The sequence below is a fragment of the Rhea pennata genome, chromosome 14 (assembly GCF_028389875.1).
Source record: "Rhea pennata isolate bPtePen1 chromosome 14, bPtePen1.pri, whole genome shotgun sequence".
Classification (NCBI taxonomy): domain Eukaryota; kingdom Metazoa; phylum Chordata; class Aves; order Rheiformes; family Rheidae; genus Rhea; species Rhea pennata.
Window position 1 is genome coordinate 1,266,480 of NC_084676.1, and position 20,903 is coordinate 1,287,382.

A 20,903-nucleotide genomic window follows, 5' to 3' on the forward strand; every position below is an offset into this window, starting at 1 on the left:
CCCCAGCTCGCCAGCGAAATGCTCCCAGCCCCAGGACCGGGCTGCATCCCACCGCCCACCAGCAGTACCGAGGCCCCGCCCCAAGGCCCCGCCCCGAAGCCCCGCCCCTCCGCCCGCCAGCGGCACTGAGGCCCCGCCCCCAATGCCCTGCCCCACCGCTTGCCCGCCCGCCCGCGTCCTCGAGGCCCCGCCCCACTGCCCACCAGCAGTACCGAGGCCCCGCCCCGCCGCGCCCCCGAAGCCCCGCCCCACCGCCTGCCAGCGGTACCGAGGCCCCGCCCCGCCGCGCCCCCGGCCCTATCTTCCCCAGCAGTGTCCATGGCCCCGCCCCCTCCCGCCCTCTCGCCCCGCCCCCAGGGTCCCGCCGCGCTCCCTGCCGGCCGCGCCCCGCCCCCGCCAGCCGTACGCATGGCCCCGCCCCCGCCCCTCTCCCGGCCCCGCCCCGCCCCGCCGCCGCTCCTCCGCCGCCATGTGGAGCCGGAGGCGGTGCCGGGCCCGGGCCGGCGGCCGCGGCCTGGAGGAGCTTCGCGCTCGGCGGCGGGAGCGAGAGGCAGGTCGGGAGCCGGGGAAGCGGCCCGGGCCGCTCGGCAGGGCCGGGGCACCCGGCGGCGGAAGGGAAGGGCCCGGGGCAGAGCTGAGGGCCGGGGGAGGAGGCCGTGGAGGTGCTTCTGGAGGGAGCTGCTGGTCCGGGCCCGGCTGCCTGCGGCTTCCGTCCACGGTCTTGCCCCGCTGTGGCCCGTCGGTGCCTGGTGAAAGGGGCAGAGTGACCCGGGGAGGGGAGCAGGTCACGGGGGTAACACGGGGCACCGAGAGCCACCGGCTGCCCCGCGGCAGGATGGCCGCCCACCTCACCATGATCCCCGGGGACCCTCACCCTGCCCAGCTTCTGCACTGGGTGCTGTGTGTGCCCGATGGGTGCCTGAGAAGGTCCTGTGCGCTGGGGTCCCAGGGCTCCCTGCCGATTTGGGCCGGCATTTTGCATCCTTCTCTATCCCCGTGGCCTTTCTGTCTTGGGCACCCCAGTGTTTCCTTGGCTGTCTCCCTGTGGGAGTTTTTCTCTTGAGGCTTTTCAAGGCCTGCCCTTTATAAAAGCAGCCTTGGGGCCCTCCGAGCACAGCCCTCGTGGCTCCATCGTGCTCTCTTGGCCTGGCTGCCGCGGCCTCACGTGCTGCCGTGCAGCTCCGGCCCTGTGCCTAGCCCGGGGCACCCAGCGTGACAGCATCTCCCCATTGAAAAGAATGAGGCCATTTGGGGAGATCAAAACATGCCCTGGTGTAGGCAGGTGGTGATAGGGACCAGTCTGATTGCAGTTCTCAGGAAGGCCCGGCGGCAGGAGCAGCTGGTCAGCAAGAGGCTTCTGCGGGAAGACCCTGTGGCAGAGGGTGGGCAGGATGGAGTGGAGATCGTGCCAGACCCCCTCACGGAGGAGGAGGTGAGGAACATTACCTTCTGCATGATGATGGGGAGTCCTGGGGCTCTTCCCCAGGCATGCTGAGGAGCATGTGTGGCTAGGGGTGGGGGTGTGAGTGTTTTCTTAGTCACTGTGAGACGCAGTTACCCTGAGAAGCACCAAGGTCCATCATGACCATCTGCAGTTGTACCCTGGACTTCTTTACTTCCAAGGTTAACGGGATGAAATTTTTACCCTGGTTCTGTTTGAAATTCACCCATCTCTTTTTCTTTTGGCAGGTTTTGGGACTGCTTAGAGGTGTGCAGAGAGGTTCGGAGGACAGGAAAAGATCGCTGAGCCGCCTCCGCTGGGCTCTGCAGAATAAGGAGACACAGCAAAAATTTGTCAGGTCAGCCCAAGTCTGACACTGTGTGGCTGCCAAACCAAAGCAGTGCTATTAAGGCTATGCCCAGAGTGGTCCTTTGTCCCTCTCTTTGCATGGACACAGTGGTGTGTGGCTGCGGGTGGGAAGGCAGGAGGTAACAGCACCCTTTGGGTTCCTGCAGGCTGGATGGCAGTGTTCGGGTGCTCATTGGACTGTTCACCAGCAGCCTGGCTGACATGCAGATGGAGGCAGCTCGCTGTCTCCACGAGCTCTCCCACTCCAGTGACCCTGCTGTGGCTGAGGCATGTCTACCAGTGACCTCTTATCTCCTGACCTACCTCTCGGGACACAGCGTTGAGTTTATGGTAAGATCCAGGCCTATGTATGCCAGGAGTCTCTCTCCTGATGCTCATTTGGTAGCTGTTGGGTTTCAGTAGGACCTATTTTGGTCAGCTGTGGCCTAACAGGGCTCACACAGAAGTGCTGGTGAGAAGGGATCCTCTAGAAGTCTCTAGTCCAACCTCTCCCTTGGAGCAGGACTGTCCCCAGCATTAGCCCAGGGCAGCCATGACTTTGACCGAGTCTTGGAAATCCACAAGTGTGAAAAATCTTCCTTGCTGTGCCCTGTCCCAAAACCAAGAGGAGCTTGACCCTATCGTGTTTGTACCTCCTTCCAAGCGGCTGCTGGCTGCTCATGTAAATGTCCCTGAGCTTTGTCTTAGCTAGGTGAACCCAGCCCAGCACCCCTCATCCCTCTTGTAGCCCTTTGCTGATGTCCCAGCTACTCTGGCAGCCTCCAGCTCTCCAGAGCTGGGGCCTCCAGACTAGGCCCACCACTCCGGTGTGGTCTCCCCAGTGCCAAGCAGAGGGGATAACTCCATTTCTCACTCTGCTAGCCACACTGCTGGTATATTTAATGAGGTAAACTGCATCCTGGGCTCTGTCATTTGCAGTGGTTTGTCCCACTCGCAGTGGGTTTCTCTGTGCAGCCCCAGGACCAGCTGCCCTCTCCAGCTCAGAGCTACATCTTCAGGGGGGCTGTGGGTTGTGGCGCTTGGACTCTACCATCAGATCTGTGGGCTTCGTGTCTGTGTGCCAAGAACCAGGTGATGCAGGTTGTTTCAGATGTTTAAAAGACCTTGGATTGCTTGCAAGGAGCGATTGAAAAACTTGAGCAGTTGCAGGCTGAGATGAGAGGACGGATACTTTGTTGGCTCACCTGTCAAGAAAATAGACAGCTTTCATCGAGGTGGAGGGAAGAGCAGGGTGCTTGTGACTCCAAACTGTGAAGCTTGATCCAGGTGAATGAGTGAACAGTTGGACAAGCTTTGGGACACATGTGTTTTGCCAGCTGGGTCAGCTAGTGCCTGCGGAGGCTGGATCTATGAGAACGCTTCCTGGGATGGGCAAATGGGCAGCACAAAGGCAGCAAGAGAACCCTGCAGAGCCCCTGATGGTGGAGAGGAAGGCTGTGTTAGTCAGTCAGTGTTACTCAGTCAGTGTTTGAGGCAAGTGGTCAGTTTAGGGAAGGAACCACACGTGAGCTGTAAAGCAGAGAGCCTTGCCTAGCAAGCAGCGCCTCTCTGAGGAGCAGACAGGATCAGAGCTAAGGGACAAGATGGGGACTAACTCCAAGACAACACACACCACATTTTAATACAGCACATAGGCAGCCTCCAAGAGGATGCATTGGAATTAGAGGGGTCTCAGAGAAACATGATGAGAATAAGAGGCCTCGAAAACCTCTGAAATGGAAATGATCAGATGTTCTGCCAGTCCTAGCCTGAGCAAGAGAAGAAAGATAAACTGAAGCCAATCTAGCTGGGAACAGAGGGGAGCTGGGAGAGTCCAGCTTCATCTTCCTGTGTTTGCCCTTCTGCAGACAGCTTCTGCCCTGCTCTGGGGAAGCTTGGCCTGGGCTGCAGGGCCCCGAAGTCGTCCTGGCTGCCATGGCATGGGCACCCAGGCTGGCTGGGGTCCTGCTGAGGATCATGGAGGAGGTGACCTGCTTTTTTGGGTGTATTTCAGGAGCTGTGTTTGTATACGCTGGGGAACCTGGTAGTAGAAAGCGAGGCCGTGAGGAAACAGCTTCTGCCTCAGGGCATTATTCCAGCACTGGCATCCTGCATCCAGGTAAGTGAAATAGCTGTGCCAAGGCTCTTCGCACGCCATGCCCCAAAAGAGGCCTTTCCTTGTGCTCCTTAGACACTGTCTGACAGTACTGAGTTCTGCAGTTGTGGCTGTGCGTGGAGACTGCTCAGCAAAGGGCTGCCTCTTCATAGGCAAGGGGCTTGCATGGGCTCTCCAGCATACCAGTTTAGCGACTCAGGATACCGTTTTGCGCTCTTCTCCAATTAAACCTCTCACATGCATAACTGTGACTTGCAGATAAACTATCTCTAACATAGTGACCTGCAGGTTTCTCCCCGCTGCATGGTTTGGGTCCAGCAGGCAGATGAGGCCAGCACAAAGTGAGCAGGGCTGTCATTCGCAGAGCTGAACATCCAGTGCAACGCAGCCGCTGTGACCTGTTCACGCAAGGCCTGAGCTGGCTCCGTTGCTCTCAGCCCCTGCTGTTGCCCCTCTCTTCCCCAGGCATAGAGAGACTATGCCTCCTACCTGCTGGGTTTTGGCATTACATAAAAGTATCGCCCTTTCTCCAGCATGGTGGCCAGTACCCTGGGTTCCTCGTGAGTCTATCTTGTGGCATTAGCTTTGTTCTCTTTAACTGCAGTCCCCACATGAGGCTGTGCTGGAAGGTTTGGGCTACGTCCTGTCGCAGCTGCTCCAAGCCAAGGAAGCCCCCACAGAGATTGTACCGTGAGTCTGAGTCTCTTACCCTGTAAGGATGGTCCCTGGGGCCAAGCATGGTATTTGCATGCCAGGGACAATGATGCATCTCCCATCCCAGTGATATTAATAGTTCAGAGCAGAACCCTACCAGAAATATGGAGATTTTATGCAGATCAGGGTGCAGGGCTTGGCTCTGTTCCTTCAGCCTTATCTGAGCAGACAGCCTTGGTATTTCAGTAAAGGACAGTGGTGAGTGGACTAGGGAAACTCTGTCCGTGTTTTTCCTGACAGGGAAAAGATCCATTTGACAGTCCCCAGTGCCAAAGATGTGACCCTGGCCAAGGTGTTCCAAGTGTCCTCAAAGCCCTGCCACAGACAGGGATGTTAGTGCCTGGCATGGTATTTTTCACAATGGAGATAACTGAGCAGTCTGGATTTATTAACTGATGGGATATAAGCAGCCAGTGGTGTTTGCTGAAAGCGTGCAACTGCCTTGCACCACATCTTAGCTGTGCCCATGTCTGTAGCCCTTTGGAGAGAGTTTCTTCCAGGTGCTTTTCGGAGCACATGTCCCTGCCTGGACAGCATGGAGGAGAGCAGTGCTCTGCCTGGCAGTGGGGACTGATCTTTGCCTGTCGATTGTCTGTCCTGCTTGTACTCCAGCCTGTGTCTCTGTTAACTCTACCCTTCTGCCTGCAGCTTGGTTCTGGACTCTGGTCTCCCCCAGCACATGCTTCGACTGGTTTGCTCTGGCCTCAAGTCTGGAACAGGAGCTGCTGTGGAGTTTGCCTGGTGTCTCCACTACATCATTTGTAGGTAAACACACTTTTCCTCTTGTTTCGAATCCCCTGGGGCAGCCAGAACGCAGAAGCGCGAGGGCTCCGCTGGCTGGAGCACAGGCCTGCGCGGAGCCTGCTGCTGCTGATCTCCGGGCTCTGACCTGGACTGTCTCCCCTTGCCCTTATCCTTTGGGAAAGCAATTTTCCTCTCATGCTGGGCACATCAAATCTTACATCCTAGTGCACACATGCTGTTTATAGGATCACTGAGTTTGTTTACAGCACAATACTGTTGATAGTAACCCAAGGCTGTTTCTGAGAAAGTCCTCTGAGAAACTATCCACTACCTCCCCGTGTTTGGCCCTGTCCTCCCAAGCTCCCTGAATCCTCAAAGTTGTGGGGCTAATTCAGTGTCACCTGGCCAGGCTGACTGCAGCCAGCAACCTATGTCTGCCTCAGCCTGGCTGTTTTGGTGACACAAAAAACCCGCAAGGGGGGGGAAGGAGTGTAAATGAGTACTCAGAGCTAACAGCCAGGGTGGTTGTCTCTGGAGCCATTTCGAGGATTCATTCATTTTCCATGGACTTTTAAACTTTCTAAAAGCATCTGCACAGGTGCAAGCCACTCTTTGAATGCAGAATGAACCCTGTGATGGTTCAGAAGGACAGGAAACAATTCCAGGTCCAGATGTTTGGGAAGAGCTGCAGTCTCTAGGCTGAGTGCAGAGAGCAATGATGTTGTCCCTTCCTTTTGCAGCCATACAGCCAACACGGCGTTGCTATCCCTGGGGGCTATTCCTGCTCTTGCCTCACTCTTGCTCGACTTGGCCTCTGAAATCTCCCAAAACGCTTCCGAGGGCCTGGAGCTGGTAAGCTTAGGCAGGGCTCTTGCCTTCCTCAGCATTGCTGTGGGGGTGCAGTTTAGCTCTAGGATGTTACATTTCCCACTGTCAGCTCGTCTGCCCGGTGCTGCGGTGCCTTAGCAACCTGCTTGCAGAGGAGACGGTGGGCTGCAAAGACCAGATCCAGGATGAGCGCCTGCTCATGGCCCTGTTCATAATCCTGCGATGCTTCTTCCAGGAGCACCCATTCATTGTGCAAGAGTGTCTCTGGCTGTTGAATAACCTTACGGGTGAGTGTCCCTGTGTGGCCACGAGCAGAGCTAGAGCTGCTGCTGCTGGGACCTGCCCTGATTGATGGGAGACTCGGAGATCATTGCACAAGGAGCCTCCCAGCAGAACAACACCGCACGCAGGGTTAGTCAGCGTGGGAGGGACTGCCAGTAGGTGCCTGAAGTCAAGCACTTGGCAATGCCCGTGGGATGGGAAAATTCTCCTTTCTGAGGTGTGACAGCAAAAATGCTCTGAAATTGAACAGGCCTTTCCCATTATGCACGTTGCTGCCTTGATTCAGTCCCCAGAATAGGTTTTGAACTTGGTAAATGGAAGGGTGGGGATCATCTGTCCTCTTGCACCCTGTGTTTCTGAATCCAAGCCCGTCATGTGCTGTGAGCATACCTCATGTTTGCCAAGCGCACCTGGCATATACCACCTCTGTCCCTTGTCTAAGCCACCTCCTGCATTGAGACCTCTGCTTCATTAACATGTTTGTCCTTCACCCCTCCTAGCGGATGAGCCCTTCTTCTGCTCTGCTGTGCTTGGTCTGGACCTGCTCCCGGCCCTGCTGCAGCTCCTGCCCTGTTCCCAGACAGTGAGCGTGTTGGTAAGAACTTGTCTTGCACCCCAGATCCGGGTAAAAGCACTCAGCTTTCAGGAACTTGAATCCTGCGTGTGCAGTGCTCAGGTTGGACATTGGCTTGGGACAGGGACAACAGCTTGGCGGAGGATCCTGCCTTGTGTTAGCATCCCCATCTGCCTCCTCTGAAGTCGCTGCCTTCACTGGTGCCCTTGACAGAGGCCTTTCCCAGCGGAGGAGGGATCCCCAACTCTCCCTACTGCCATTGTTGCAGGAACCCAAGGCAGCCACTAGCTTGGTGCCAGGCCTGCCAATACCTGGAGTGGGTTGAGGGAAGCTGCTGCCTTCTTTTGGAAGACCCCATGCCTTCCTCTTGGCAGGTGCTCTACCAGGGGTGGTCTGGCCTTTGCTACTGAGGAAAGGATCCTGCCAAGTTAAACCAGAGCAGGGTAGATGGATGAACAGAGCCCCAGCAGGGTGAAGATGAGGAAGGCTTTTAACGAGCATTCAAAAACCAGCAGGCATCAGTGGGCATACGGAGCTGGGGAAACACGGCTTGCCTGGCCTCCAGGGAGGGGATGGGGAGGTTGTCTGCAGCCCTCCAAAGTCTGTCAGAAATCCCTTGGCCATTAATGGAGTTTTGGTTGGTCACTGTCACAGCTTCTCCCTCCAGGTCCTGACCGTGCTGTGCAATATAGCGGAGAAGGGGCCAGCCTACTGCCAGGAGCAGCACCGGCAGGGGATGATTCCCCCACTGCTGGGCACCCTCACGCTCACTGACTCAGAAGTGGTGGGGCAATGTCTCGAGCTGCTGCACCTTCTCTTCCTGCACCGGCCAGAGGTAGGGCTGCGAGATTCACACCACACAGCTCAGCGCGAGATCTTACAGCAAGGGACAAGAATGGTTATTTAAACAAAGCCGGCTTCACCCACTCCAATGTTGTCCCCACATGCCTCAGCACACCGACCTGTGCCTGAGGAAGGAGCAGGATCAACTGTGTGACAGAGAGGACAGAAGTCCTTGTCATGTGTCTGTCCCTGGCAGTCAAGAGGAACCCCAAAGTGTTTTTTTTGGACAGGTTGTTTGTACCCTTAAGGAGTTGCTGGTTATTACAGAGCTTTCTTCAGTTGTGCTTACTTCAGGCTCCATGTTCTCCAGGCTGGCCTGCTGCCTAGCATGTTTTTCCTCATTCTGTCAGGCTAAGTGGGAGAAGGAGGGCACGTGCCTTGTTGCTGGGACCTTTTCACGATCCTCCTGCCATTAAGCAGATGCATTTCCACTGCCAAGTTGTCTGTGATGCAGCTACAGCAACACAGTCTTTCAGGGCTTCACATAAACACGTTCTCTGTGGTTTATTGATAGTCAGGAACACAACTGGCAGTAATACAGGCTGTCTTTGAACTCTTGTTCTGCTGTTTCTTTCACATACATTTCCATTGATGTTTCATTCAGACCAACTTTATTTCCAGTACAACTCTGGGTCAGTCCTGTCTGGGCCAACCCAGCATGGAGCTGCTATGGAAAAATGGGCTAATGGGAAAAGCCCAGGTACTGAGGCCTTTTTCTGTGCAGAGCTCTTGGCACTGAATGCAGGTGTTCAGTGTGCAGGGGGTCAACACAGCTTTGTGCTTAAAATGATCTAGGCAGCTGTATTTACCTGACTTTAGGCTTTGGTGTCTGGTAGGGCTCTGGTGAATTTTCTAGCCCTGCTCCTGGGGTTTAGAATGGTGGTTGGAGGGCTCGGATGGATAAGAGCAACTGTAGTGACTACTCAGCTGCCTTAGCTCTCAGGAAGCAGCCGAGATCCTGACAGCTCTTACCCCTCCCTCTCTCTTTCCACAGGCTGCTGTTGACTTTGTCAGCCAAGGAGGACATCAAGCCCTTGAGCAGCATCAGAGCACCCCAGAACTCCAGGAGCGAGTGCGAGCACTGCTGGACATGGCCTTGCAGCCAGCAGGAGCCTCTGCTGTCAGTACCACGCAGGCAGCACTGCCTGCTCTCTCCTAGGTGATGCTGTCTCCCTTCCCTCCACCTGCCCTTGTGCTACAAGGAGGAATGAAGTGTGCTCTACTCTCACACGCACCATTGACCTAGGGATGGTTAGGGGTCTAACAGCCAGCTGTAAACCCCAGCACAGGGCTGTTGGTCCCAGATGAGAGTCCTTAGCAAAGTATGGCTGTTCTCCATGCTCTCTCCCCAAGGTATTCGCAGTCAGCTAGTCGGACCTAAGTCCGGCAGGTTCCTCCATGCTTCATTGTGTGCAGCCAGGGCAGAGCTGTGCTGCAACCAATGCAGAAAGGCTCTCACTTCTGGTATGGTGGCGTATAAGCCTTGCTGGATTTGCTGGTTTACTCCAGTGTCTCCTTTAGTCACTGCAGTTTTAAGCCCAACACACACAGCTCAGGGTAAGCATATGCCTTTATGAGATTAATAACTTAATGATAGACACGTTTAACATTAAAGCTTATCAGAAAAGTCATCAGCATGTGCAGTTCACTGTGTTCAGACCTTGCATTTCACAATGTCCTCTAAGGCCTTGGCTACTTCATCCACACTCAGGTTATTAAGCGGCACGCTTCTCTCCTTGCCAAACTCTGTAGGAGAGACAGAAGGTAAGAGAGAGGGAATAGATGCCTTGTTCCTTTTCAGGGCAGCCAAAGCCCCGATTTAGGTTTGTGAGGGCTTCAGCCAGTGGCACTGGAGCCACAGCCCTGGCTGCCACCACCCTCCTTTATCACCCAGCACTCTGTAGTGCGCCTTGCCATGCCCAAGTTACCGCTTCCACATTCCCTTTACACTATGATTCGACCTTTCCCTTAGAAAAGCCAAAGTAGCATGCCAGGCTTGCTTCCCTCTTCTTGTTTACTCTTAAAGCAGCTGAACAGAGGCTGCAGTGATATCCCCAAAGTAATATGTGGGCTTTCAACACACGCATCCAAATCCTCACAAACACTTCAGTAAAATGCTGCTGAAAGACACACTGCTTCCTCAGCAACTCCTGCCTTGCACCATGTCTTCCTGCAAGTCACAGCAAGACAGAAGAGACACACTGTACTTGGAGGCTGTGCTGGCCCTTCTGCTAACACTGGGAAATTCACATTTAAAGAGTTGTTGCATCTCATCAAAAGAAAGTTTCTGAATGATCTTTGCCTAGCCCAGATGCCTTTGAGAAGAAACCAAAGCTTCCTCTGCAGGTGCTTTCCTGCTCCTTCCTGTTTCACTGAGGATACAGGGAAAGCAGAAAGAAAAAGCAGGGTTTGGGGTTTTTTTTTTTTTTTTTTTGCATGGGCATTTTACGGTGGCGGGAGATGGCAGGCACATGCTGGGAAAGCCCTCGCAGCAAGTGTGTCTGCTCTGTGCCTCCCACCCACTTGATGTGTCCAGAATGCGCGCAGATAAGAACGCCGCTGACGTGCCCCGGCGTTTGAATCTCACCGGTCAGGGATCACCATTGCCCTGCTTACCGTACCGCGCCCACAGTTTGGGCTGCACCTCGGAGCACTCGCGAATGAGGATGGGGAAATCCGGGTTTGCCTTCTTCAGCGTCACGTAGTGCTGCTCAATGAAGTCCCTGGGAACAGAGGGGGGGTCCTGGCTCGCGGGGCGGCAGGCGCACGGCCGGGCCCCCCCTTTACCCCCCGCCCCCGCGAGCCACCGCGGCAGCACGCCGGCCCCGGGGAGCCCGCCGGGCCAACGGCAGGGACGGCCGAGGCCGCCCGGCACGCCCCGACAGCACCGAGCGGCGGCGCCGCGCGGCTCGGGCTTCCCGCAGCCATGACGCGGGGGCTGCGGCGCCGGCGGCCGCACCTGACGCCGCGGCTGCCCGCGGAGCGCTGGCACAGGTGGACGCGGAGCTCCCGCACGCTCCGGCCCAGGCCGCCCCCGATACCCCTCACGATCGCCGCTGCCGCCGCCATCTTCCTCTTGGGCCTGCCCCTGGCGACGGCAGGGGGCGGGGCTTCGGCCCCCGCCAATCGCCGCGGCCCTGGCTCCGAAGCTGGCCAATGCGCGGGGGGGCGGGGGGAGGCAAGGCCGGGCTGGGGCGGAAGGGCTGGCCGCGGGGTGTGCTGGGAGGGCGAGGGGGCGCTTCCGGTGCGGAGCTGCTGCGCGGAGCAGGCCGAGATGCCGGAGCGGGACAGTGAGTCGGGGCGGCGGCGGCACCGGGGGGTGGTGGCCGCCCGTCGAGGGGGCAGGGGGGGGGCAGCGGCGCTGGGCGGGCCCGGCGCGAGCGCTGCCGCCCTCGCAGCAGGGCCGGGGCGGCCGCTCTGAGCGCTGCCTCTCTCTCTCTCTCTCTCCCCCGCGCCCCAGGCGAGCCGTTCTCCAACCCGCTGGCCCCCGATGGCCACGACGTGGACGACGCGCACTCCTTCCACCAGTGAGCAACGGCACCCGCGCGCCGGGCGGCTCGCGCGCGCCCGCGGGCCTCGGGGTGGTGGTGCCGGGTCCGGAGGCCGAGGGCGCCCCGTCGAGCACGGCCCGCAGGCTGCCTCGGCGCTGCCCTGCACCCGCCCGCGTCGTGCCGGGCGCCCTCGGTCTCCGCGGTGCCCGTCCCTCGGGCCGGTCTTTCTCCGGGAGGTGAGCGTCACTTTTCCCGTGTTTTCTTTGCAGATCCAAGCTGACCAATGAAGACTTCCGAAAGCTTCTCATGACCCCGCGGGCAGCGCCAACATCTGCGCCGCCGTCCAAATCTCGCCACCATGAGTGAGTAGAGAGCTTTTCGCGTAGCCCGGGTCCGAGCACAGCCTTTGGCCCTTCCGGACTGTTTCTGTATGACTTTCCCAGCCTGTACTCTGTAGTGGGGCACTTCAGGCAGACTTTGGCTTTGCTTTGTGTTCAGGCCCATACAAACCGTGTACATGTTGTTGGAGTTAATTGGACAAGTAAGTTGGTCAGAACTGCTAGGCATGGCAGAGTGGATTTTGCATGGTTTTTTAAAATCTATGTGAAGGATTTCAAGAGGCAGCCTTGTTTTTTCATTCTGTGAAAGCCCTTTGGTATCTCAGTGTCTTGTTGTGCCTGAGTTCCTGTTCTGTCTAGCTGCCTTTGCTGGTGTGAGTCTGTGCAGGTTACAATGCATGTGGTTTCTCACCCTTTTTCAGGATGCCCCGGGAGTACAATGAAGATGAAGATCCGGCTGCTCGCAGAAGGAAGAAGAAAAGGTAAATGGGGGAAGTAATGCATCAAGAGACATCTTCCCATGTCATCTCCTTCCCATGGAAGCAATTCTTCAGCAGCTTGGGCTACCAAGGAGGACCCTAAATGGCCTGGATTATTTAGGGACTTTGGAGCAAGAGCAAAGGAGCTGAGTGCTAAAGGCTTAGACTGAGTGACTGTCACTGCTTGTGGGAGTGGATGTGGAAAGATGATAGCAGAGTGGGAGTAAAGCTTCTCTGCCAGAAGAAGTGGGAGAGAGCTCTGCAGGTGACTGGCAAATCTGGACATTGCTGGAACATCTATACTAGTGAGCATTTCCTTTGGTGCATATCTGTGTAGCAGGATGGTACTAGGAGTTTTTCCCCTTTTAGAAGGGGCTTAGCTCCTCTCCAGTGAGCCTCTGCAATGGTTTTACCTCGTCTAGTGTTTTCAAAGCAAATTGTGTCCCTTGCTGCTTTAGCACGTGTTAGGGGAAGGGGTAGGGAGCAGAAAAGGCATGTATGGGGCCTTGGTGGCTGTGTTAGCTGGCCAAGTGTTATAAGTGTAACCCTGTAATTCTAATGCTGAGCTGTTTCTCCAATCCCAGCTACTATGCAAAGCTGCGCCAGCAGGAGATAGAGCGGGAGCGGGAGCTGGCTGAGAAGTACAGGGATCGAGCCAAGGAAAGGAGAGATGGTGTCAACAAGGACTACGAGGAAACAGAGCTGATCAGCACAACTGCAAACTACAGAGCTGTGGGGCCCACTGCAGAGGCGTACGTGAGCCTGTGGCCAGGCTTTCTTACCTGTCTGCTTCAGGCTGACTCTATCATAATTGGCTCTATTTTTGTTTTACAGGGATAAGTCAGCTGCAGAGAAGAGGAGGCAGTTGATTCAGGAGTCCAAGTTCTTGGGTGGTGACATGGAGCACACTCACTTGGTGAAGGGTCTGGATTTTGCGCTGCTGCAGAAGGTGAGCACAGATAGCACATGTTGCTTTGGATAGCGCTTGTCTTAGAGTGTCACTTGTATTCCTCAGTTTTCTCCTCTTTTCCTCTAATGGCAGAGGGTAGGGAGAAGGTAACAGTCACTGCTCTTACAGACTCCTCCATCCAGTCTTGTCAGTGTGTTCCAGGAATAGCTTGCTCTTATGGGGAGCGATTTAAGAGGGGCTGAGGATCTGGTGGAGGAACTCTTGCTGGTTCAGATGGACAGCTGTGTCATGGATTGGTCTGTAACATACGGATTTGCGTTGTGGCCAGGTACGAGCTGAGATTGCCAGCAAAGAGAAGGAAGAGGAGGAGATGATGGAGAAGCCCCAAAAGGAAACCAAGTAAGTAGTTAAGGATGCTCTGCTCCTGAGTGCAGCAGCCCCCCCTGGAGGAAGAGGATGAAGCATACAAACACTTACTGTAATGCTTCTATTCCGTTTCAGGAAAGATGAAGATCCTGAAAACAAAATTGAATTCAAGACTCGGTTGGGTAAGACTGTCTGCATGTGGCTACTCACCACCTTACATGGGTTCTGTCATGAAGGGTAGGAGAAGTCTTGAAGGGTGAATGGAAAAATGAAAGTCTTAATTTGTTGGACGGGAGGGTCTGGCAAACAAGAACATCTCCATTGACTAGAAACTCTGATTTTGAGGGCTGGAGGAAGCAGCCTAGCAGGTGATTATGAGATCTCTGATCAGCTCCAGGTGCCTCAGCATGGCACTGTCCATTGCTCTTTCAAGAGCAGCTCTCCCACATGTTTCCTTCTGCTCAGGGCGGAACGTCTACCGCATTCTGTTCAAGAGCAAAGCCTATGAACGGAACGAGCTGTTCCTGCCGGGGAGGATGGCCTACGTGGTGGATCTGGATGACGAGTATGCCGACACTGATATCCCAACCACGCTGATCCGGAGCAAGGCTGACTGCCCCACTATGGAGGTACCCAGCTAGCATCCCGGTTTTTTAACTACTTTGGTTTGACCCGGCCAGGGCAGGGCCTGGCAAGAGGGGCTGCCTGGCTAGAGAATCAGCTGCTTCCTTGGGGATTTCCCTTTCAGGCGCAAACTACGCTGACCACAAATGATATTGTCATCAGCAAATTGACACAGATCCTCTCCTATCTCAGGCAAGGGACCCGCAACAAGAAGCTCAAGAAGAAAGACAAAGGTAAGACAGTTGGCTTAAGTGAGCCAATAACAGGACTTTTTGCTTGAAGCACACCTTGAAAGAATGAGGTGTATTTTGTTGGTGTCATACGTCCCTGTGCCATGAGGTGGTGGACTTGGAGGATGGCAACTCCCTATAGTTCTGGGTCATGAAGGTGGGCCGTTCTGTGCCAGGACTACAAGGGATGGGGACAGGCTGTTGGGAACTTAGAGCTGCAAGAGTTGCAGCTGCTCTATCCTCTGTGATTAAGTCAAATTTCCTTAGGGAAATGCTCCTTGTCAGGGAGGGGCATGGTAGCTTACTGAAGGGGATATGATGTGGGAACCTCAGAGGAACTTGGGAGGACATCCTCTAGGCCTGCTGTTGTAGGGACTTGGGAACCAGGGTGGAAACAGGGAAGTTGTATGGGTGGGGTGAAGGATGACCTGCCTCTGACTGCTGCTGTGTATTTGCAGGGAAGCTGGATGAGAAGAAACCCCCTGAAGCTGATATGAAGTAAGTGGGCCCCACTAGGATTGTTAGGTCATAGCTTTCTGCTCTTTGGAATGTCTCTCTGGATTGGGAGAGGGCCGTGTTTACGTCATCTGGAGCAAGGTGCCTCTTTGCATGTCATTTCTTTGAGTTGTTTTTAGGACAAGGAAGCCCAGGCTGAGGGCAAGCCCTGGTTTTAGTTCAGATTTGAGGTATGAAAGGGCTTTGTGTTGTCCTGGTCCACAGGAAGTAAGTCCAGGCAATAGGAGAGAGCAGAGATGCAGTGATAACTCGGATAGATATGGAAGCCAGTGGGCATCCTTAACTCTCTGCTAGTGCTGCGTGCTGCTTCTTTAAGTTCCAGTTCAAGGGGAGGTGGTTGTGGCCTCTCCTGTTGCACCATTCATAACTGGAGGCTCTTTTCCACTTCCAGTATTTTTGAAGACATTGGGGATTACGTACCCTCCACCGCAAAGATTCCGCGAGAGAAGGAGCGGGAAAGGTACCGTGAGAGAGAGCGCGACAGAGACCGGGAACGGGACAGGGAGCGCGAGAGGGACCGGGAGCGTGACCGTGAGAGGGAGCGGGAGGAGGAGAAGAAAAGACACAGCTACTTTGAGAAGCCTAAAGCTGATGATGAGGTGAGTCCCTGCTTATGAAGTATGGTCTTCCTCCACCTGATCTCTGCCTTTTGGGAACCACAGCTGCGGGGTTAGTGTGGTTACTCTGGTGGCTTTGGGTATCTCCCTGGTCATGTCATCATGTGTACCTATGTTCAGCTCCTACTGAGCTCTGTCTCACAGCCAGGGGCTGGTGTGGACCTGGGCAATTGTTGTCTTCTTCAGTGGTAAGGCAGGACTGGAGCAAGCTGATGACCCTTATGGCTTGGTCCTGTATGCATTCACTTGCCACAGACAGTCTAAGGTGGAGCTGCATGTCCTGCAGCACTGTCATTTGCCTGTTTTGAGCTGTCCTAGGTAACACTGTATCTCTTCCTTTTCTTTCCAGCCCGCAGACATGGACAAAGGTGAGTCAAGTCATGTGCAGGCTGTAGAACAGCTGCTTAGTTCCCTCTCTCTAACTGCATGAGCTCTCTGTGCTCCCGCAGGGTGCTATGACAGGGGGAACTGCCTGCCCTGAGGGATGGGGATTGGAGTGAAGAGCTTTTTGCCTCCAGGCTGGTGCATGCCAGCCCTGCCTGAGTGTGCATGCAGATGTTTTCCTGGCAGTGGACCAGCTCAACAGGCTGTATGCTGGCAGTAAACTAAGGAGTTTCAGGGTCTCCTGGGATTAGCCTTGCAAAAACTGCCCCTCACTAGTCCTGTTCTGTCATCAGATTGGAGTTTGTTGCTCCTCAATTTTTCTCCCAGCTCCTCCTCTTCTACCTTGTATGGAGAAAAGCAACTGTCCTGCTGCCTGTTGTCCCATCCTAGGACTGTCCATCTCAAATACCTTGCACAGGCTGCCCTTGGCTGCCACAGGAGGCTGTATGAATTGGTCATGCAGAAGGGGGCTCATGTCAGCCCTACATGTTTATCAAGAGGAGCTGTTCCCCCACCAAAACTCAGTCTGCTGCTCTCTCTATCCCAGGACCTGGCTCAGCCAAGGAGCTCATCAAATCTATCAATGAGAAGTTTGCTGGAGCTGCTGGTTGGGAGGGAACAGAGACATATCCTTTACCATCCGTGCCAGCCTGGTTGACTACAGGGCTGGGCTTCCTTGGAGAGCAAGTCTTGCATGAGCATACTTGCGTGGCTGCCCTTTCTTAATGCAGTAGGGCTCCTTTTGCTGTAGTGGAGAAATGTCACCCAAACCTTGCTACATGTTGTACACTACATACAAGTCTTGCAGCCTCTAAATTGCTTGTTGTGGGGCAAGCAGATGCCTGGGGAGTGGGGGGACAGAGGGAGGTGGAAGAGAATTGCTCTTTGCCTGGCTGTGCTCAGCCCTTTGCTATGGGGCTACGTGGTGTTGCTGTGCTGTTGCTTTCCTTTACCAATGTCACATTGAAGAAGCCAGAAGACAAGAAGCAGCTGGGCGACTTCTTTGGCATGTCGAACAGCTACGCTGAGTGCTACCCTGCCACGTAAGTGAGCCCCAGGAGGCTGTGAGGTGGGAGTGGGAGGCACTGAGGGGGCTAGTTTTCTCTAGCAGCAAGAGCTGGCACAGCAGCCCCACTGTCCCTTGCTGTCTCTGGAGGCCTTGTCACCCCATGCAACTGGTTAGTAAAATACTCCCTGCATTCAGATAGAGATGACTTTTCTTTCTTAGCAGGTCTCTGCTACATCTACCTGGGGCCTGCTGCCCCCACCCAGTCCTGTCCCAGTCCTCTTGCAGGGAGAGATGAAGGGGGCTTGGAGTTGGCTGTGTGCCCTGGTAAAGGATGCCCTCATTAAGCTTGGGCTGCAGAGCAGTCAGTCAGCATAAGAGCAGCTTTCAGCCTGTAGAGTTATCTTAGGAGTATGTGCCATTTGACCTTGGATGCCCTTGTGATCCAGGTTTACCTTTATAGCTTGCAAGTGGAGTAACTTCCCTCTGGTCTGGGAATTAAGCGTGTTTGACCTGGGGTTGTGAGAGATGGCTCGCGCCGGCTTGCTGCCTTATGAGCTTTGTAGCTAGGTCATGAGGTCCTCATTTGTGTCCCAAGGACCCTTCTTCCAGCACTTTTCTTATTTTTCTTTTGCAGAATGGATGATATGGCTGTGGATAGCGATGAAGAGGTGGACTACAGCAAAATGGATCAGGTATGCCCTTACAAACTTTTAGGACCAGGTAGTTATCTAAGCATCAGTACAGGCTCAGAGGAGCCCGCAGGAGGGGAATGTGCTTGTGCAGGTGGGTTGGATGCTCTGGACCTGGATGTCGAATGTGTTTCGAGGCTTGCTGAAGCGCTGTGTGCCTGGGTCTGTGAAGGAGCTATTGTCCTAGGGAGCAAATATGCGCTGCTTTCTGACAATTAACGGAGAAGCTCTTGGGATGTGAGCTAGTCTGTCTCGACTCCCTGTTCCACAACATCTACCATTTGGAGTTCCTCGGGGAAGGGATCTCAGAGCCAAATCTAGGCTTGCTGCTAGAGTTCAATGCTGCTGCATTGAACGTTAAGCTGACAGGAGGTTGAGATCTTACCTGAGCCCATAGGCTGCATAAGAATTACTGGGGAGCAGGACTGAATTTCTCTCTCTTTTTTTGCTGCAGGGTAACAAGAAGGGGCCCCTAGGCCGCTGGGACTTCGACACGCAGGAGGAGTACAGTGAATACATGAACAACAAAGAGGCTCTGCCCAAGTGAGTGCAGCAGTTGTGAAGGGCTGGATGCAGCTGGAGGAGGGTTCTGAGTGGGGACAGTAACACTGGCCAAAGCTATGCTTTGGAGAAGCTTAAATCAAGAAGGAGATGGATCCTTTGAAGGGGGGGGACTAGAAAAAGATCCCCAAAGTCTGGTGCCTGGTGGCTTGTGTTTGCTCTTAGTATCTCCCTTTGGGACTTCAGCTCAGAGAGATCCATGCTGCTTTCAGGGATCCAATACAGCCCTCTGGAGAATAGACTTGTAACTGGAGCAGATCTAAGTGTCCATTTTCACTGTCAGCCTAGTGCATCTGCTCTGAGTACTGTGCTCTCTATCCTATTCCTTCCCCAGAGCGGCATTCCAGTATGGAATCAAGATGTCCGAGGGACGCAAAACCCGTCGCTTCAAGGAGACAAATGACAAGGCAGAGCTGGACCGACAGTGGAAGAAGATCAGTGCGGTAAGTGCCTTGAGCTGGGGTGCTGTCTGCCTGGGCCACGGACTGTTAGCATATCTTGGGATCAGGAGAGTTCCCGCACCAGCTCTGCACTCACTGACACCTTTCTTTGGTCCAGCCTATCATTGCAGCCAGGCATTGCTGATGTGCAGCAGGTCTGGCTCCCTCCAGAGCTGGATCTGCTCTGTACCAGATCATCAGCCAGACCCAGGTACCTGAGGCTTCAGGAACTGGGAGGTATCCAGAGGCTCAGATTCTCCTTTTGCAGCTCTTTCACTTTGAGCAGCCCTGATCCAAGTAGCCTTGCTCAGGGCCTTCAGAGCTCTGCAGCAGATGAATGTTTTCAAAGCTGACAGCTCTGAGCTGTCTGAATGGGCTTGGAGGGCCCAGGTGTGTTACTAGTCCCTTGTTCCCCAGCTGGTGGTGCTGGGAGCTCTGGGAGGAGGGTATCATGACAGGACGAGCTGGCCATGAACAGCATGATTGGGTAGGAGAAAGCAAGAACAGAAACTAAGAAAACATGGCTTATCCTTGCTGGCCCAGAGGGAACAAAGAAGGAACAGGGCAAGCTTTTCTAGGCTTTGGGCAGCTCGTGGCACAGCCTCCCCTTACCTCAGCTGGCTTCAGCCCTCTGCTAAAAGACCAGAGCTCCACCCTGCCTTTCCCTTGTAGGAGGGAGTTGACCTTGTGTGGTTGCAGGCAGCCATCTACCCTCAGGGTAACAGAAGCTTGTGTTTTCTTTGCAGATCATCGAGAAGAGAAAGAAACTGGAGGCTGATGGGTTAGTATAATTGCCTCTGCTGTTAGTTCAGTAGCTGGGCAGCTCTGAGGCCTGCATCCTTCAGTGTGAAGAACATGGCCGCCTCCTGCCAGCTCTCCCTGGGGCTGGAATGGGCAAGGACTCCCGATCTCCCTGCCAGCTCTCATCAGTGGGCCTGGAGAGACAGTGGAGAACATTCAGCCTCTCCAGAGTGTTTCTGCAGTGCTTGCAGGGCACCTCTGTCCCTGGCTGTGGGTGGGTGCTGAGCAGCCCTAACAGCTGAGGGCCCTGCTTGGACTCTTCCTTGACGAGGCAGTCAGCTGAGCACGGTCTAGCTGGGTGCACCAAGGAACTGCTGAGTCCCAGCACTCTGCTGTGAGGTGAAACCCTTGGCCCCAGGGCTGAGTTCTGGGTGGGAGGAGGCTTGAGTTGTTTGCTCTGCATTCTTCTCTCCAGCATCACTCCCATATCTCATTTCAGGGTTGAGGTGAAAAGGCCTAAGTACTGATGCCCTGGCTGCATTCCCATGTCTCATCCTCCAGCTCCTGGAGCCCCTGCCCACTGGATGCTGTGTTCCTAGAGCTCATTGACATGCTCCCTTGGCCTCTGAGCAATCTTCTCTCTGCTCCAGGCTGGGGTGATGTGTGCTACCTGATGTTGTGCTGTCTGGCTGTGCTCCAAGGCTCTCCCTACTCTGGAGCCAGCTGTGCAGCCTGTGATTTGTTGTAACCCTTGTAGCTGCAATAAAATTGCACTAACTTTGAGGGAGTGTGTGTCTGTGTGAACTGAGAGCAGCATGAGCTCCTTCCCTCATACAGGGGGTCTGTCCACCCCTAGTAGTGACCATCCATTTGGGGCTTCAGCCTGGTTCTGCTACCCTTGGCATGGCAAAGCCACCTCCACTCCCTTGTCCCAGATAAGAACATCTTGCATGGGAGCTGCCTAGGGCACAGATGAGCCCTGTCCAGCAAATAGAGCGGGGGCAGAGGCCGGAGCGTTCCAGAAGTTGGAACCTGAAATGAATTGCAGTTAAGCTTTTAACAGTAATGCTGCTGTACCTGCAGAGAAGTTGGTAACAAGTTAGGAAGGAATTACATCTTTCTCTTACCCCAATCTATGAAGTGTGGATTTTCAGGGCACTACTACCTGGCTGTGAGAACCTGCAACTAGTAAAGATTAGAGTATGTTTAGGCTATCTTAGTACCTGGAGAAACAGTAAATGCTATTCTAATGGTGTTTTGGGGCTGGAGAAAATTAGCTGCTGAGCCTACTGGAGGAAATGACACAGCTGTCAGGAGTGTATCAGGCACCTATGTCTTGATGCTTGGGAAAGAAATTGGATGCTAGTTTGAGGGACTTCATCGTTCATCATGGAGGAGTCATACTCCTTCCTGTGTGTAAAATTTGTCCAAGCTGCCAAAATGGCTGGTGGTGGGACTGAACCTAGCATGGGAGCAGCAACCCTCCCTGAGCTCTACAGCCCCAGCCTCAGAGCTGGTCTCTGCTGCCCAGTGCTGTGGCTCGATGTGCAAGGAGCCTCTGTCACTGTCTCAGAGGCAGGTAGGGTGCTGGGGCTCGGGGTGACACTTTGCTGTGCAG

The 20,903-nt window shown here is 54.7% G+C and overlaps 3 protein-coding genes across 3 annotated transcripts; 2 read left to right on the forward strand and 1 right to left on the reverse strand.

The window, feature by feature from the left end:
- Positions 1-454: 454 nt before the first annotated feature.
- Positions 455-9,521, forward strand: TMCO6 (transmembrane and coiled-coil domains 6). Its single transcript, XM_062587465.1, has 12 exons — positions 455-554; positions 1,311-1,432; positions 1,690-1,799; positions 1,957-2,140; positions 3,804-3,908; positions 4,510-4,595; positions 5,268-5,384; positions 6,104-6,215; positions 6,301-6,478; positions 6,974-7,068; positions 7,715-7,882; positions 8,885-9,521. The coding sequence occupies exons 1-12, from the start codon at positions 470-472 to the stop codon at positions 9,047-9,049; spliced, it is 1,527 nt and encodes a 508-aa protein (XP_062443449.1). The 5' UTR covers positions 455-469; the 3' UTR covers positions 9,050-9,521.
- NDUFA2 (NADH:ubiquinone oxidoreductase subunit A2) lies at positions 9,443-10,998 on the reverse strand. The gene is made up of 3 exons (XM_062587466.1): positions 10,850-10,998; positions 10,507-10,613; positions 9,443-9,636 (listed from the first exon to the last, which is right to left on the reverse strand). Exons 1-3 carry the CDS (start codon positions 10,957-10,959, stop codon positions 9,545-9,547), a joined length of 309 nt encoding a protein of 102 aa, XP_062443450.1. The 5' UTR covers positions 10,960-10,998; the 3' UTR covers positions 9,443-9,544.
- Positions 10,999-11,095: 97 nt separating this feature from the next.
- Positions 11,096-20,068, forward strand: IK (IK cytokine). Its single transcript, XM_062587445.1, has 20 exons — positions 11,096-11,180; positions 11,351-11,417; positions 11,651-11,743; positions 12,142-12,201; positions 12,783-12,950; positions 13,033-13,147; positions 13,437-13,507; positions 13,610-13,656; positions 13,940-14,103; positions 14,223-14,331; positions 14,787-14,826; positions 15,236-15,443; positions 15,811-15,829; positions 16,393-16,469; positions 16,806-16,888; positions 17,489-17,546; positions 17,998-18,086; positions 18,439-18,547; positions 19,291-19,325; positions 19,785-20,068. The coding sequence occupies exons 1-20, from the start codon at positions 11,165-11,167 to the stop codon at positions 19,810-19,812; spliced, it is 1,656 nt and encodes a 551-aa protein (XP_062443429.1). The 5' UTR covers positions 11,096-11,164; the 3' UTR covers positions 19,813-20,068.
- Positions 20,069-20,903: the final 835 nt, after the last annotated feature.